Below are 16,045 nucleotides of genomic sequence, written 5' to 3' on the forward strand. Positions count from 1 at the left end.
TAAAGAAACGATGTTAGTTGAATTTCTTTCCCCTTCGCACTCAATTCAAGTGCGATATCTATCACGACTGTGTACTGTGTAGACTGTGAAACGCGTTGAATCACGTGAAGATTTCCGATTCGCTCGACTGAATCGTCGATTTGATATTGTGCCGCTTACAATTTATGAAAAAAAAATTGCGATGTAGAGTGGGGACGGAGCTCTTGGAAAAACGGAAACAACATAAAGGCAAGTTTGAAAAATTGATTTAAAAAAGCCACCTTTTTTTTTTTCTTTTTGTTCCCTTTTGTGATTACGTCAATACACAGTCTCTTTATACATCAATATCGATGGTTATACGCAGAAGGATATGCTAGTTGTCTAGCAATTTTTTCCACCAAATAAACATTGTAGGGCAGCGGCGAAATCCCCCCCGACATCTCGCAGCGGGGCGGCCCTATATGTAGACGTACAACGTAATTAAACATTTGATGGAACAAGAAGGGACGCATAGCGTCAAGTTATAGGCCGTCGGATGGCTGACTGTTGAAAGAAACCATGGCAGCGGATATAATCATTGGAGAACGATCTCCCACCCTGTACAATATACATGTATATATATTTACTGTATGTGAGTGTGTACTAAACGGGATGTGTGTGTGTGTATTTTATACACACTATACAAGGGCCGTATATAAGATCTTTTTTTTTTCTTCTTTTCCCCCTCATCTGTAGCGAGGGTGAAGAGTTTATCTTGTAGTGTCCAGTCTGGTAGAAAAATAGATTTCGCAGTCCATCCGCCAAAGAAAATAGAATTTGTTGTGATGGGGAGAGAAGAGGGTGACTTGGAAGTCCATGAGAACCGAGATGATTAGCTGCACGATTTTTTGGTGCCGCGGGAATTCCAGGAAAAGTTTTTCATCCATCGCCATTTGAAAAAAAAATAAAATGAAAATAAAAAGAATACGAATGAAATAAAGAAGAAAAGAGTCTCCCTTCACCTCTTGAAACGTAAAGAAAAGTTTTTATCGAATGGTCGCATCTGTTTGTACAGTAGCCAACCAACGTGGGAAGCCACATACGTCCCCCTCCTCCTCCGCCATAAGAGATATCAGGCTTGCTGACGCACTTCTTTTTTTTTTTACCCCCCGAATCTTCTTCATTTTCAAAGAATCGCCGTGGCCAGCGTACAGAAGATTCAATAAGATAAGATCTTGGATGACATCTCGCCACACACCCCCCTGGTCTGTGTAGGCGCTTTAAAACGAAAGACTATCATCGCGTCGGATCTTTGCCTTCCACACATTGACATTTTTGGCCTCCTCTTACAATTTGTGTCTAGGCCTATTATCGAAAGACACGCGTCGCAGATGACACTGCGCAACTATTTTGAGTTGAAATCGCAGATACCGACAATCATCCAGTTTCCAATTACGTCACCGCCCTACTGCCGAGTCAAGTAGTCGACTAATGGCGTCCTCGAAATCGAGAGTAGCGTTAAAGCTGACACGCATCGAAATCAAACGTATTTCAGCTTTTATCAAATATTTTAAAAATAATAGCGACGACTCTTAGTTTTTTTCCTGAAGAATTTGACGAGTAAACATTTTTGTTTTGTTTTTAATGGATAATAAATCAAAAGCTAAAAAAAAAAAAGAAATGAAAAATAAAAGGAGAAAAGATAAGTAGAGGCTGAGATGAAATCCGCACGCGCGGGTGTCTAGTGTTCGTTAACTGTGTCTTGTCAACTGTGCAGAAAACGCACGCGCTCCTACCAATCCCGTTCGCCTCCGAATGGGTACAATAACGATGATAAGCGAGCGTGCTGAACGACCCTCGGCCAGGTAGGGGCACTATCTCTCGGCTCCTGTCTCTTCGTGTCCTAATTTCATCTCTTTCTTTTGCTTTTGACATCGATTTAGTTGTACACACACATGTCCTGTTGTTGCGCGACACACTCGCCAGCTCGAGGCTGAGTATATACATTTTAAGGACTTCATACGCCCAGATGCTGCTGGTACTTGTACATGGACTTGCACAAATATGTGAATAAGAGATGAATAGATAGAAGAGTTCTCCTTGCCTAAGGGCTATATTCGAGTGCACTTGCCGATGAAATGAGGCATTATGGGAATTTTTCTTTCTTTCTTACTCTATCCACTTTTCTTTTCGAAAAAATAAAAAATCTTCCTCTTTTACTTTGATCTGGCGACTGACGAATTCAGCTTCTTCGAACGTCGATCTCTATCAAAGGGCGGATCCTAGGGATCCCGACGCCCTGTTTACGATGCCGCAGATGCTGCGGGTTCTTCGTCTTCGTCCATGGTCCAATCAAGTTTTAAATGATCGAGTGGCAAAATGTTCTCTATTGTGTTCAATCGAGTCGGCTGAGTTCAGAAGAGCTCTCTTCAACAGAGAAGCGTATAGGGGAGGAGTGTATATATTTGATAGAAAGCAACACAAAAAAAAAAAGAACGGACAAAAAAAAAAGCTGTTAGATACAGGGTAGGACGAAACGTATGCGTATCCCATGGGTTAGTAGGTCTGCCAGCCAGTCAGATCTCTCGCATTCTGTGTCTTTCTCCTCGAATCCTTCGAGTGGCCACTTGAACGGGCACAAAAAAATCGAAATTGGCAACTGCACCGGCGAAACCGTTGGTGTACATGCTTGTCTCCCCATCTGCCGGCCGCAATCCTGCCGATTATTTTCGTTACTGTATATTTACTTACCATAACTTAATCTCCCTGAATTTGATCGACATACTTGCTGCATCGATGGCCCTTAACGCCTTTTCTTTTCTTTTTCCGGGACGATATCAAGTGGGTGGAAAGTCTATACATCGTCGACGATGATATTGAAATTGTAAATACTTTTGAAGCCCTCTTGTGATTGCAACTGTGGGTGTAGGGAGCCTCACGCTACGGTGTAGAGTTGGGGAAATTAGTACAGGCACAACTTGGTCTACATCGAACAATAAGCGACGGGAAGGCCATCTGGCTCGTATTTTTCGTTCGGGATGATTTTTCAATCGTAATTCTCACGGGGTGAAGACACAAAAGACCGAGAAAATAAAAAAAAAAATCCAATGCCAATGTAAAGAAAACAACATTTTCGGCGCTGTGTGGGAGGTGTGGGGTCGGATATGGGGTAGGAAACGAGAGCGACGTAGATGTTGACTGTGTCAACACACACTGTCTCCTCCATCAGCAAGTAAACAACAGCAAAAGGAGAATACATTTCACTTTGAATGGCCTACTATATACATCCATCAGAGTTTCATTCGCCTTTCCAAACGTCTTCCGACGCATGATTTTCTAGACGGTAATCGAGGATTGGAGCTTGATTAGTGTTTCAAAAATGGCAAATTTGATTGTGTATGACTTTGGTTTCGAATGAAAACTACAACGACTTGCGAAGGATTGGAGAAAAGCTTATAGATGGTCCGAAAACAGGCACACACAAAATGAAATAGAAAGGCTAAATGCGAAGAATAGATGAAGGTTTTAAACGAGAAGAGGGTGGGCGTCTTTTATATAGACACAGCGGATCGAGCGTGTTTAAGTCGACAGCAGTTCAGCCCTCGCTAATCTGTTTAGACAGCTAAGTAGAAATGCTGCCGGATTGCTCGAGAATCGAAGACACTTGAGATAGATCGAGTCGTTTTTTTTTTCTTTTTGCTATTCTCTTTTTTAATGCTATACTTCTTCCCTTTTTTTTCTCGTTTCACTCCCTTCACTGTAGTTATATCGCCCTCCTCCGCTGTGCTGCGTAATAAGAATAATAACAATAATTTCGTATGTCATGCCTCTTTGTCCAGAACGGAACTGGTTACACACCATATACGGAGTACGCCTTTAGCTACTGTGCGTGCTGCTTGTATATGTTTATTGATACGCCGATGATACAAGGAATCTTTTTGTGGCATGATCCAAGTTCTGTAACTGATGACCAGGACGTCGCCAGCAGGTCGATTACAACACCAACGGGTTCGTCCCTCTCGGCCAAGCAAAAAGAGAGGGTCAATTGTCGACTCTTATACGTTTGCGGTTGAACCCCGTTTTGTTCCGTAGTGTTTTCTATAGCAAACCCTTCGATACATAAAAAATTAGAGGACAATGCGAAGGAAAAGGGTACAGGGCTTAGTGGTGGGTGTCACTTCAAGCTGACCGCGACTGACTTGATTTGTTTCGGATGGCCCTGGATGGCCCTCGCTATCGACACTGTATTTATTCCTTTCATATGGAAAATTTTTATTCCCTCCCCCCCCTTTTTTTATTGAGAGTCCAATAACGCGCCCTCCATCCTTACGGGATGCGGCGTCGGGTCTGCTTGTGAATGGTCCTCAAACCAGTCATATCTGGCGATTTTCAAGTCAACTTTGTGCTTCTGTAACTTGTCATGAAATACCTAAAAATGCCAACGGACTTTTATATTCGGCTGAACCATTTTTTAAATTTCGTTTTTTGTATTGTCAACGCATTTGGTATTCTATGTTGCAGCAATATTCTTGAATGTTGGGAACTTATAGCAAGCGTGCAAACAAAAAGGAACAGTTTTCGATAAATACGGAACGGCCTATAGTTGTAAATAATTTCAAAATATGCGAATCTTTTACAATGTAATGTCCTTCACATGAATAATCGAAACTGATGGAAGCAATTTAGGGCTTTACATAAAACCAAGGATATATCAAAGATGCAGGAAATTAGCAAATAACTTTCATCTTTTTTTATTTTTATTTATCTTTAAATAACAATCAACTACCTTTTATCGCTTCTAATAATCTACAAATACTTTTGTCATCTTTTCTAAGCTCGATGAATCCCTCACAGACAAGAAATGAGCTTACGGTGTCATTTCAACATTTCTAACGCATAGTGAGCCATAATGAAAATGTCGAGCCTGTCTGGAATCCGGATGGAAGGCACGTATGGTAAGCAACCGGATATTGCTTGTTCTCTTTTCCTCTCAGCCTTGCCCTTAGCTCCGTTCGAGAGTTTTATATAATATCGATATAACGCACCGGATAAGTGCTGCTGGTAAACATCCGAGTGTCACGCCTGAGCCGAAGATGGGGAATATGCAGTCGACTGATGCATGTAGTTGAAGTTCTATCTTTACCTCCCTCTTGCCCTTTACACGTAAGCAAAAATTCACACTGCATCAGCAACGCACGTGTCTATCACAGCAGCACCCCTTTCACCATATTATTCTCGTTTTTTTTTGTTACCCTCACTGCCTTAATTTACACAACGTTAGCGCTTATAATGATGATGATGAATTGACGACGACGATGCGCTGTTTGGACAATCACGCCCCCCATCGGTAGACGGCGGAAGGGATCAATGTTTTGTCATATTTCCGTTTTTATGATTCGTGTGAAACTAAGAGTAGTTCGGTGGAGGTCTGAAAGAGATAGGGGGAGGTGGAGTGATGCACTGGACTAGATAGGCTTAAGCTGCCGAATAAAATGTTGTGTGTATTTCAAAGTTAGCATATTTATGTGTAACATAGTGACGACGTGTTTGCCAACGGATTGGAAAAGTGGGGAATGCACGAGAGATGAACGGATGAGAAGATTGATTTTTTTCTTGAATAAAGCCATCTTGCACGGCAAACTGGAGGGGAATAAGTTGAAACAACAGCAAACAGATTAAACCAACGAGTAGGCTACTGAAAGATGTAAATAGAGTTAGAAGAAGGTGAACAAGTATGACGATACGCAAAGAAGATAATTCGGACCACTGATTCCAAAATATTTGTTTAAAAAAAATATTACAACATGTACTGAATGAAAAGTAAATTCGAATAAAATGCCACACTAAATCGAACCAGGAAAAAACGGGATCAAACAGCAGGGAATGCGAGAGTGAGACAGAGACTGGCTGAAATACAATCGAATAAAAATGAAAGCAAATGACGTTCGCAGACACCGAATTATAATAACACTCGAATAAATCGGAATGAATAGTTTGAAGAAAAGACGAGAATTTTTAAAAGATATTTGTCAACGTAAATGCCATTACCAGCGTCCGTTGTGCAGCGGCAGGTAAGCACTCAAACTGTTTTGTTGCTGTTGAGCCTGTTGCATCTGGGCGTGCTGATGATGATGGTGATGGTGGTGATGGGGATGATATGGATGCAGCGAGGATGACTGAGTCTCCATCAATGCTTGGCGATGAAAGCCGAGCGAGCCAAGAGCCTGGCTGGTCAGATACATGGCCGATGTACTTGGATGGTGTTCGGCAGCGGCGGCGGCTGCTGCGGCGTGGTGCAGGCCCACTTGCGACTGGGACAGGTGAGCGGCCAGGTGATGATGGTGGTGATGTGGGTGATGAGAATGATGACCTGGTGGAGCGACGCCCATAAGAGTGGAAGAGGTCGGTCCTGGACTCGGTGTGCAATCGTCGTCGCGACAACCAACGGACGACGGTGACGGTTGAGTCCCGAGTGTCGTACTGCAAGAATTGTCTCCACCGCCGGCCGATGAAGCTCCGATCGGTCCACCACCGTTGTTACTGCTGCTGACCAAAGCCGATCCATTTTCAGCCTTGCAGTCTTTATTGACCAAGGACGGCACTGATACTCTCTTCGGAGAATTCTGGATTGTTCGTTAATGATGGAAAATTAGGCACCGCTCTCCGAAAAAATGTTTCACGCTAATTAAAACTGAATAAAACAAACTATAGTTCCATTTGAAATGGAAAAGATTCGGTTGACTGCTTTCGTGGATTAACTATAGCGTTTAAACTACTTAAAGCTTTGACATAGCGATTGAACCCTTTCACGAATTGAGCGCATTGATGAATAGCCTAGTGTTTCATATCTATTGCATCGACAGTCAACGACAATATATCTATTATCAAACGCTAATATGCTGCTAGGGATTCCCCCATATCGTATCACCGAGCATTATGAGAAAATCTACTCGTTTCCCAAGAACCGACGGGACGATTCCATTTGCATTCGGTCAAGCGGAATCCCCTAACAGCGTTCCCTCCATGCCAGGCCTATACGAGCGTATACATACACAGCAGATACGTGCACATCACGTTGGGGGAGAATCAGATGGGGGAGGACTAAACAAGAGATTTTACATGTCCGGTGTGTTTTTCAATGGACTTTTTTTCGTCACTCCCCCTCCTTTAGTTAAACTTTTCAAGAAAAACTATTACAATTCAAAATATTGGGGTTTTTTCGTGGGAAATCGTTTGCTTTGCGGCGTGTGTGATTCAAAAATAGATGAGATCGTAATGATTGGATTATCTGCGATTACCCCCTATAGGCCTTTAGGTTCTATAGAAATGAAATGTTGATTTACCTGTTGATGTTGAGATCCGATATCAGCCATGGCCTTCTCTTTAGCCTGCCTCTTGCACTTATAGCGATGATTTTGAAACCAGATTTTCACCTGTATGATTGTTTAGAAGGGAAGAATGAAATGTTTAAATCTCGCCAGGTCACTGGTTGATAGAAAAATGTTGATGTTGGAAGAATGGATTATGTGCGTACCTGAGTAGGAGTCAAATGAATGAGCCCGGCCAGATGTTCTCGCTCAGGAGCTGATAAATATTTTTGCTGTTTGAAACGCCTTTCCAACTCGTAAACCTATTTTTGAATTTTTGAATTCGCTCATTAGGATTGGACGTGGTTTCTTTGGAAAACACTTCACACATAGACTCTTTCATGTCGTTAGACTCGATTATGATTAGTCACGCTGTCACACACGGGAGCCAGTCACTAAGTAAAGATACACATAGCTGAGATGGCCTATTCTTATGATTAATTATTATAGTCACGGATCAATATTGGCTTTGCTGACATCGTTCGATATCTTCAAAGACAGTTCAACAAATGCAGGAGGGTCTTGATTCTACAGCAGCTGTCGTATAATTACTCAGCAGCATCGCCCAAGTCTCCAAGTCATTCACCGTTTAGTTTATACAGCCATTCATGCTCACTTAGTTGGTAAAAACTCGGGAAATGAACGCTAGGCCTTAGGCGTAAGGGCAAAGCGATGCAAATGTATAGGAAACGACTTTACCTGAGCTTGCGTGAAAAGTACGCGTCGTTTGCGCCTTTGTGCGTGAAGCGGGAATTGCACACCGCACTGCTTGGGCTCATTGGCCATTCCACAAGCCGCCCCGATTCCCGACATGGACATATTCATGTTCATGCCCGTCATGTTCATACCGGACATATTCATGCCGGCCATGTTCATGTTGACGGATGGTGCGGTAGAACTCATAAGACGGCTCACTGTGTAGGTTTGCACAAACAAGCCAATATTTGAATACTGAAGATGTGAATGATTTCATTATTTGGCCGAAAAATGTCGGAACTTACCAGGTGGAAAGGGTGTAATCAGTAGCGAATCGCGGATCTCCGCTGCTGGTGCTGTACCAAGGCGCGGTCGGAGCGCGGACGTCTCCTGACACTCCATAGGCCGAAGCGGAGAATTCCGACGCTCCATTAGTGTACTGCGATCCGCTCGTTGTCGTAAAAGCCGACGTCGTTGCCGGAATGTGACCACCGCCCGAATGCGGCGGTGGTGGATGAGAAGAATGCATTCCTAACTGATGCACGCCAAATGGAGTTGAAACTGGCACGCTCATTGATTTGTTGTTATTAGTGCTGTCCGTTAAATTGGTTATAGAATTTAACAACAGGTAAGATTCTGTTCCAGTGCTGTTGGGTTGATGAAGCTGTTGCAGGTCCGAATTGGGCGTATCTTCACCGATGGAATAAGGTTTTAATGGACGAGGAGGCAGAGCTACCGTTTCATCCAGTGGACTCAAAATGTCAGTGACTGAGAAATTTGTTCGGTACTTGGGACTCACGGACATGACATTGGCGTTGGGATTTCAAAATTTGCTCCAGTGCGGTGCAATGTTGAGTTTACTGCTAAACACACTTGTGACGGTAATGGAGTTTACGGAAATGCCACCAAACTATCGACAATGTTAAAGATTGTGGCTCAATCGGCGGCGTAGATAACGATGCGAATGGATTGAGAAATGAAAACACTCTGCTGGAGGCGAGAAGGAGTGCGTGGCTAGCTAACCGGAGTGGCTCTCTCGGCCGAAATCAAGGGCGATTATGGAAGATGAGTGATGCTGATGAAGTCGAGAATCTCTTGAGCAAGGCCAAGGATGTTTCTGCCAATCCCTCATCAATCGACACGGTCGTTCACCGACACACGCGAACCTGATTACCAAGAGGTTCTTGATTTTTTGTGTTTTTTTCTTTTCTTTCTCTCTTTACTTCTTGACTTTTCTTTTCTTTTTTTTCTTTTTACTTAATACGAAAAGACACTCGAACGCAAAGTGTCAAAAGGGCTATAGCTCTTAGGCCGGCCAAGGGAGAGAAAAACAACACACGGTAGCGGTGACGAGAGGCCGATGAAGAAATCGCTCGAAGAGTTGAGGGCGCTAGAGAACCGATGGTGAAGGTGGTCAAAAACGGTGAGAAGACGACGAGAAGTAGAGATGAGAGCGCGTGAGAGTCTGGAGAACGATGAAAGAGAGAGAGAGTTTTGCTTGCTTAATGTTGATCAACAAGCCTGAAGAGGATGATGGGATCACAGGTCAGTTCAATCACTTGTGTCGCACTCACCCAGCAGCAGCCACTTCCTCAAATGCCTCTCCAAGAGCTCCTCGGCAAATCTTTGAAGCATGGCACTTCACCCTATACCAAGCCCAAGACCCCGGCGACGACCAAGGGCGTATACTTCAACAGCCACTCCATTGGGCCCTCTCCACGTCCAACCAATTCACGCGCAACTGGCCCCGATCCCCCCTCCACGATGCATCCATTGGTTATCCGCTCTGTTGAAGGGGAGGAGCTAGATTCCGGTGAGGCCGCCAATCGCGCCCCTTTGCTTCCGCGCTGTCTCTTTTCTCTTCTCTTTTACCCACCATGTATAATTTGCGTTTTTGGCTCTAGCGTCGACTCACGCAAGTTTTCGTGTAACAGCAACTTCGATGTGTTTTTTTTCTCTCTTTTTTCACATATCCCCAATATCACGAAGTCAGTATTTTTGAAGGATGTCAATACTTTCCATCGACATCGCATTCATTCTCTGGTCAGAATTGCACTCGAAAACCTGACAACTCACCAAAAAATTGCATAATGTCGCCTTCTTTTTGCACCAACAGTTCTACCGGCGGAATTCTTTTTTTATTTACTGCATCCGGAAGAATCAATCGCAATGCAAGAACTTCGCTAGGAGAACTACCGTGCCACGAACATATTCACTTTTACGCGTACAGCCTGACATTAGGCTACTGTTTTTGAATCAGCGAATCTCTTTCGAGGACGGCTAGCGTGCGACTGGGTGCCCAAGAATCCATCTTCCTTCTAGGCGCTGTGTCCAGTAAAGAAATCAGTAGCACCCAAATGAGAGGTTAAGAAGATCGCAGGGCTGGTTTTTAATTAGCAAGCTGGCATTGAACTCCGGCCTTCTGCCGACGCGAAACAAACAAGGATAGTGAGAGAGAATGAGAGAGACTTGATGATGTTGACTCGCAAGAAACTCCAGTGACCGGTCGAGTAGAAAACACAAACGGAGCTAATTGCTTCTAAAGAACGGGCGAACAACATCGAACGAGACAGCTAGGGACGAAGTCTTCCAACTACGGTTGCTAGAAAAGCTTCCTTTTTTAGCTTAGTCGTTCTTAAATGACTGTCCCAGTGATCCCAATAAAGTCGAAAAATTATTGAAATTAACACAACTAGACCAAAACAGTAGTGTAAACCGATTTACAACCGACTGGTAAAAAATTAAGGCACACGACAAACCTTTCTGAAGCCAAACTAGTGAATTTTTATTCAAATCCGAGACACCCAAGATATACCCCACAACCAGGAATGACAAACACAAAAAGAAGAACAACTCCATTAACAAGGCTCAGAATTCACAAATGATAGACAGAGAAACAATGGAACGCTCGCTGTTTAGATTGCACCCGGAATGGAGGGAGATAATATGGTCAGTCGTCAGATGCGCATCACAGTACAAGTAGGTTGCAACAACTTTGGTGTGAAAAAGAAACCAGCACACTTTGAAGAGGGTGAGACAAAAATTAGATTGTGTGATATAGAAACATTGCATTTTCAACACGCCATACACGAAGAAGAATGGCAAAGGCAGCAAAATTTGTTACAAGAAAAAAACACTTAACAGCGCAACTACTTCGGCTCAATCTCACGAAATTCCCATCGATGGTAGTTGTTGGCAGCGTCACACGGAAGTAGCGTTAGGTGGTTGTTCTGGGGATGGACGGCCAAACATCGTTTTAACACCTTTGTGCAGCAACGTTTTCGAATCCTAAAAAAGACATTTCATTTAAATAAAAGAACATTGCCTTTCTTCTAACGAATTAGACAAATCGATCGGAACGCTTACTTCGTCATATTCCCAGGGCCCATCAACACTTCCAAGACGACAAACAACTAGTTTGACACCCTGGCTGTCAGCGTTGACACAGCGCTCACCTACACCCAATTGCCCTGCTTTATTCAAGCGGAATAGCTACGTCATAAGGAAAACATTATTTTAAAAATACCGGACTATCAATTTCTAATCTTCAATCAATACCTGATTATTGCCAAAGCCATGACAATGTGAAATTCCCATCAGACTTGGAGGCTGGTGACCCATGGTATCCAAACATTGATGAGCCGCTGTATTACGAAGCTAAACACACACAAAGTAAATGGTTCTTTATAGGCATCAACTGTTGAATACGAGTTAGCGAGCCTTAAAGTTTGTAGAGGCGTTATCGCAAAATCGATCTTTCGTTTTCCCCTAAATTACTGGTGTAAACGCCATCTAGCGATTAAATAAAAAAAAATAGAGAAAGTACTCGACCTACCTCCCCCCAATGTGAATTAGCTGGAAGTTCAGGGTACTTATCCAGCACGTCATACGCCACCTCTTTCATAAACCATGCAAAACTTTTACAATTGAGTCTTTTCTTCATTTCCAGCTGTTGTGTGATATTTCCCATATCAAGGAAACGGGCCGTCGGCTCTCGCGTGTAAAAGAACTCCTTATACTTTTCGTCAAACCACACCTCTATCACACGCTTATAGTTCTATAGAGAAAAACATTTCGGTTATAGACCACAGAGTCATTTTGGAGCCAAAATATGACGTAAAAATTACGATGGTAATGAGGGAGCCCTTTTTGTTCGCAGCTAGCTTTCCGAAAGTATAAGGCATAAAACCTCTATAAACATGTCCGACACGCGAACAAGGAACCCAGAGGATTTTACCTCCACACTGCCAAATCTAGCAAGAACAAAATTTCATTAAAGTTAAATTCAACTATTTTCTTTTTTTGATTAAACAGTTTTTACCTTAAAGGAGAGCTCAAAATTTTCTCCTCCCCACACTAGGAGACCAGGATCGTAAGCTCCAATCTCAAGGAAATATGATCGGTCAATGGCAAAAAGGCCTCCTGCGTGAGTTGGAGCTCTTTTTCATAAAAGATTTTTAAAAAAATTAAAGTTTATAACAACTGGAGAGGCATTGCATAACGTTTTCAGTAAGCTGTACGTTACTTGTATGGTTCACTGTTGTAAGTTCTTGTTTGTGCCTCCCTTTCTGGTACTTCATTTTCCTTGTACAACATGCCCCATTCAAAAATACCACGAAAATTTGTTTCGCCTTGATAGACGGGCCTATACTCAAAGTTTTCATGGTCGATTCCGTCAATAAGCGGTACAGTCATAGTAGTTCTGTTGTTTATATATTAAAGAAAATTTTGTAGTTATTTATATGAGACCATATTTGTGCACTAATACCTGTCCAAATATATAGGGTAGAGTAGAGGGGGAAGCCAATTAAGCCCTACTTCACAGTGCGCATCAAGAAAGAGAACAACTTCTCCTCTAGCTTCTTCAGCTCCTCGGGTCCGTGTTCGAATCAATCCTTCACGTTCCTTATTACGTATTAGACGGACTTTTCCATTATATCTCTCTATGAAATCCTCCAGTTTCCGTTTCAAATGAGCTAAAAGATACGATGGTAATAAAAGAAAACCTATAACCTTTGTTACTCTTTTCTCTTGAAATACTTTTCTCGCTGAAGTCATCAACCAACAGAACTTCCTCTAAAAACTGAGGCGGAGAACGATCAATAACAGACTGAACAGTTCGTAGAAGAGTAGACCATCCCTCATTGTGGAAAACAATGACCACACTGGCCTTTGGTAAGTCCTCTGGATAACTCCAATGTTTGCATCTAGGAAGGAATTTTATATTATGCACTATTTAGAAGAAACTCCTTAAGAAAAATGTACTCAGGAGTTCTTGTATCACTAATTGTTCTAGAAAGGCTGATTTCATCAGAGACCACCATGTTCATGCCAAACTCAGAAATTGATTGACTGGCCTCATTTCTTTGATCGGGAAGCAGTACATGAGGTTTTCCTCCTTCACCTGGGCCTGATTTTGGTTCTTCTGCTGGGGGCTCAAAGTTTCCCAATTTGTCAGGTGTGAAGACAGATAGCTTCTTCACCTGATGGGATGGTGCCTTTATCACAAAGAGGATGGCTTAATAAAAATGTTTGTATTTTGCTCTTAATTCTGTCATAACTTACTTTCAGGTGATCATTTTGAGAGTTCTCTGCATTTGCAACTGGATTTCGATTAGCAAAAAACAGCACACATGCTACCAATAACAAAACGGTTAGAAGTCTCAGTAACCTGGAGCGTCTTAGTTGGATTATGTTCATTATTTATGACACCTGCATGGGGACAATTTTTCATTATTAAAACACCAAGAGTACTCAAGCGCAGTTTAAACGTGCACAGCACGCTACTGCTTTACAAAAAAATATTGACCAAAACCAATCAAAAACCTTTTTGTTTAAAAGAATTAAAGGATGCAATCGTGTATCTGGAAATAAATAGCAACAAGCTACTTAAGCGAAGAATAAATCGTGCGTCTCCTTTCTCCACGTCACAAGGTTTTATTTCGAAGTAAAAAGGGACAATGTTCCTAACAACCGGTGCTGCATCTGTGCCTTATAAACAATGCATTCACGTATGCCAAAAGGTGGGTACCTGACCAGGCGCTGTCAAACTCAAAACTGTCTGTGGCTAAAAGAGACACCTAGCCATGCACACAGAAACTTCCATGGATGAAAATGGTAGCTCTAGCGGATCCTGTTTTTCAAAATGGTGTACGTACATCACCACTAATAATATACTGGGAAGGGGTGAAACACCACGAAAACTGGAAAAATTTTGGCCCTTCGTTTGCGCAATGTTTTTACTTTTTAACTGCTCCATAGATTATTATTAGACTCTTGACAGGACCGTCAGAAACGTTATGATGTAATTTTTAGGGCTCGGCCCCGGTTCGCCAGGTTTAGCGAATAATAGAAATATATGGGAAAATAGAAATATATGGGAAAATAGAAATATGGGCGATCCGGGTAGACATTTTCAAATATGAGAAGGTTGTGCCAGTTTGTCTAGGAAAGCCGGGTCTACCCACAGCCCTCTAGAAAAATGGCTGAAAGGAGACCCAAAAAAAAACGGGTAAGCGAACCAGTTTTGATATTGCATTACCCACGTAAAAACTTGCTAGGCAGTAGACCCAAACACAAAAGAACCGTTACCCACCGGATCCAATTCATAAAACAAGAGGACCTACTCTTACGAAAAAATTTCCCGATAGGGAATCTGTCTAGATAACTGATATATCCATCACCGTCCAGTCGTCCACCGATGACAAGACGGTGTCGATGATGGAGCTCGCGCCTGGAACACTGATTTTTAACGGTTTGGGACGGTTCTTTAAGGTTTTATACATTTTGTTGTTTGTTGTTGTAACCTTATCCAAATCGCTAGCGCACTAACTACGTAAACACCTTTTTTACGTTTATAAAAAAATACGTAAAAATAAAGTAGAATTAAAAACCTAATAGACCAGTTTCGGATGCTGCGTTGCAAAATTTAAAAAAATCCAGGGGGGTTTCGATTGCAGGGGGAGATAGGAAAAAAGGGGATTTTTGATTTATTTACCCTAGTAATACTTTTCCAATTCAGGAAATGTTCTAGAATACTACACTTTAAGACATTCTGCGTCTTCTCCAGTCTTTATAAATAATTAATCATCCCTAGTTTATCCATAAAAATTAATTCAAGTAAAAGGCTAGGGATGCTGTTTAGTATTTGTTACGTTTCTAGTGTCAAGAAAATATGTAAACATGGGTGATAGACCAAGATCGGATGCTGAGTTGCCAAGGCTGAATTCCGACCTGGGGTATTTTTCCTCCCGGGCCTAAAGGGGGAAAAAAAAAAAAAATATTTTTAAAAATTTAATAAAAATTTATTAAAAATCTTTTGGAATCGTGTACTATACCTCTGTGCTGATATAATACACAAAATTTTTTTTAAAAAGTTTTTTTTTTTGGAATTTTTTGAAGGTTTGTTTCAATGTCCGTAGCAGACGTAAAGTGATTGATTGCTAGTGACTGTGTGTAACTGTTTTCGTTTTTTATGTCATGAGTAGTGTAGTTTGTGTGTCAGTAATGAGTTATTTGACACAATTGTTTTTTAGTTATCTGATTATGCTAAAGGTTTATTCATAAGGAAAAAAAATTTACTTAGAAACGTCTGCTTCTTGTTCTACAGTTGTAATACGGGGGGGGGGGTTGGGGAAGGGAAAAAAAAGTCCTTTAAAAGTAAAAATACATTTTTGGGAAAAAAATTTGCACGATTCTTTGGAAAAAAAATTAAAAAAAAAAAAAAAAAAAAAAAAAATAAAAAAAAAAAAAAAAAAAAAAAAAAAAAAAAAAAAAAAAAAAAAAAAAATACCGGTGGATTAGTTTCACTCCGATCTTGGTCTATTCAAATGTGGATATGGGGATAATGGATAAACTAGGGATTACCACTTATGTCAAAATCGGCAAAAAACGACATCTCTTAAAATTCTCCAAAAATATCACACGGCATAATCGAAATTGAACGCTGATTTCGATTTAGTCATTGTTGTTTTCGTTAAACCAGCCGTTAAAAAAATTATCGAATTCAGTACTATTAGCGCACC

At 41.7% G+C, this 16,045-nt stretch overlaps 2 protein-coding genes and 1 long non-coding RNA gene across 3 annotated transcripts; 1 reads left to right on the forward strand and 2 right to left on the reverse strand.

The window, feature by feature from the left end:
- Window positions 1-5,439: 5,439 nt before the first annotated feature.
- Window positions 5,440-8,826, reverse strand: LOC116934495 (homeobox protein Nkx-2.4). The gene is made up of 5 exons (XM_045170231.1): window positions 8,329-8,826; window positions 8,025-8,240; window positions 7,493-7,588; window positions 7,302-7,391; window positions 5,440-6,581 (listed from the first exon to the last, which is right to left on the reverse strand). The coding sequence occupies exons 1-5, from the start codon at window positions 8,824-8,826 to the stop codon at window positions 6,003-6,005; spliced, it is 1,479 nt and encodes a 492-aa protein (XP_045026166.1). The 3' UTR covers window positions 5,440-6,002.
- On the forward strand, window positions 8,103-10,895 carry LOC116934507. Its single transcript, XR_004400752.2, has 3 exons — window positions 8,103-8,241; window positions 8,330-9,201; window positions 9,292-10,895. It is a non-coding gene; the product is annotated as an uncharacterized LOC116934507 (long non-coding RNA).
- Window positions 10,782-14,078, reverse strand: LOC116934486 (N-acetylgalactosaminyltransferase 7). The gene is given in 13 exon segments (XM_032942005.2): window positions 10,782-11,272; window positions 11,274-11,309; window positions 11,388-11,513; window positions 11,580-11,678; window positions 11,857-12,078; window positions 12,149-12,274; window positions 12,343-12,460; window positions 12,547-12,723; window positions 12,790-12,997; window positions 13,062-13,228; window positions 13,287-13,519; window positions 13,587-13,733; window positions 13,848-14,078. Coding segments are annotated over 12 exon segments (1,749 nt in total). The 5' UTR covers window positions 13,722-13,733; window positions 13,848-14,078; the 3' UTR covers window positions 10,782-11,170.
- Between the last annotated feature and the right edge of the window lie 1,967 nt (window positions 14,079-16,045).

This window comes from Daphnia magna, linkage group LG1, assembly GCF_020631705.1.
Source record: "Daphnia magna isolate NIES linkage group LG1, ASM2063170v1.1, whole genome shotgun sequence".
NCBI classification, from domain to species: domain Eukaryota; kingdom Metazoa; phylum Arthropoda; class Branchiopoda; order Diplostraca; family Daphniidae; genus Daphnia; species Daphnia magna.

Excerpts from the sequence above, each read along its gene's own strand:
- LOC116934495 (XM_045170231.1), bottom strand. The coding sequence starts at position 8,826 with ATGTCCGTGAGTCCCAAGTACCGAACAAATTTCTCAGTCACTGACATT. Across the intron at positions 7,392-7,492 it reads TTCATTTGACTCCTACTCAG|GTGAAAATCTGGTTTCAAAA; the intron begins GTACGCACATAA and ends ACAATCATACAG. Across the intron at positions 6,582-7,301 it reads TCGGATCTCAACATCAACAG|AATTCTCCGAAGAGAGTATC; the intron begins GTAAATCAACAT and ends CGAACAATCCAG.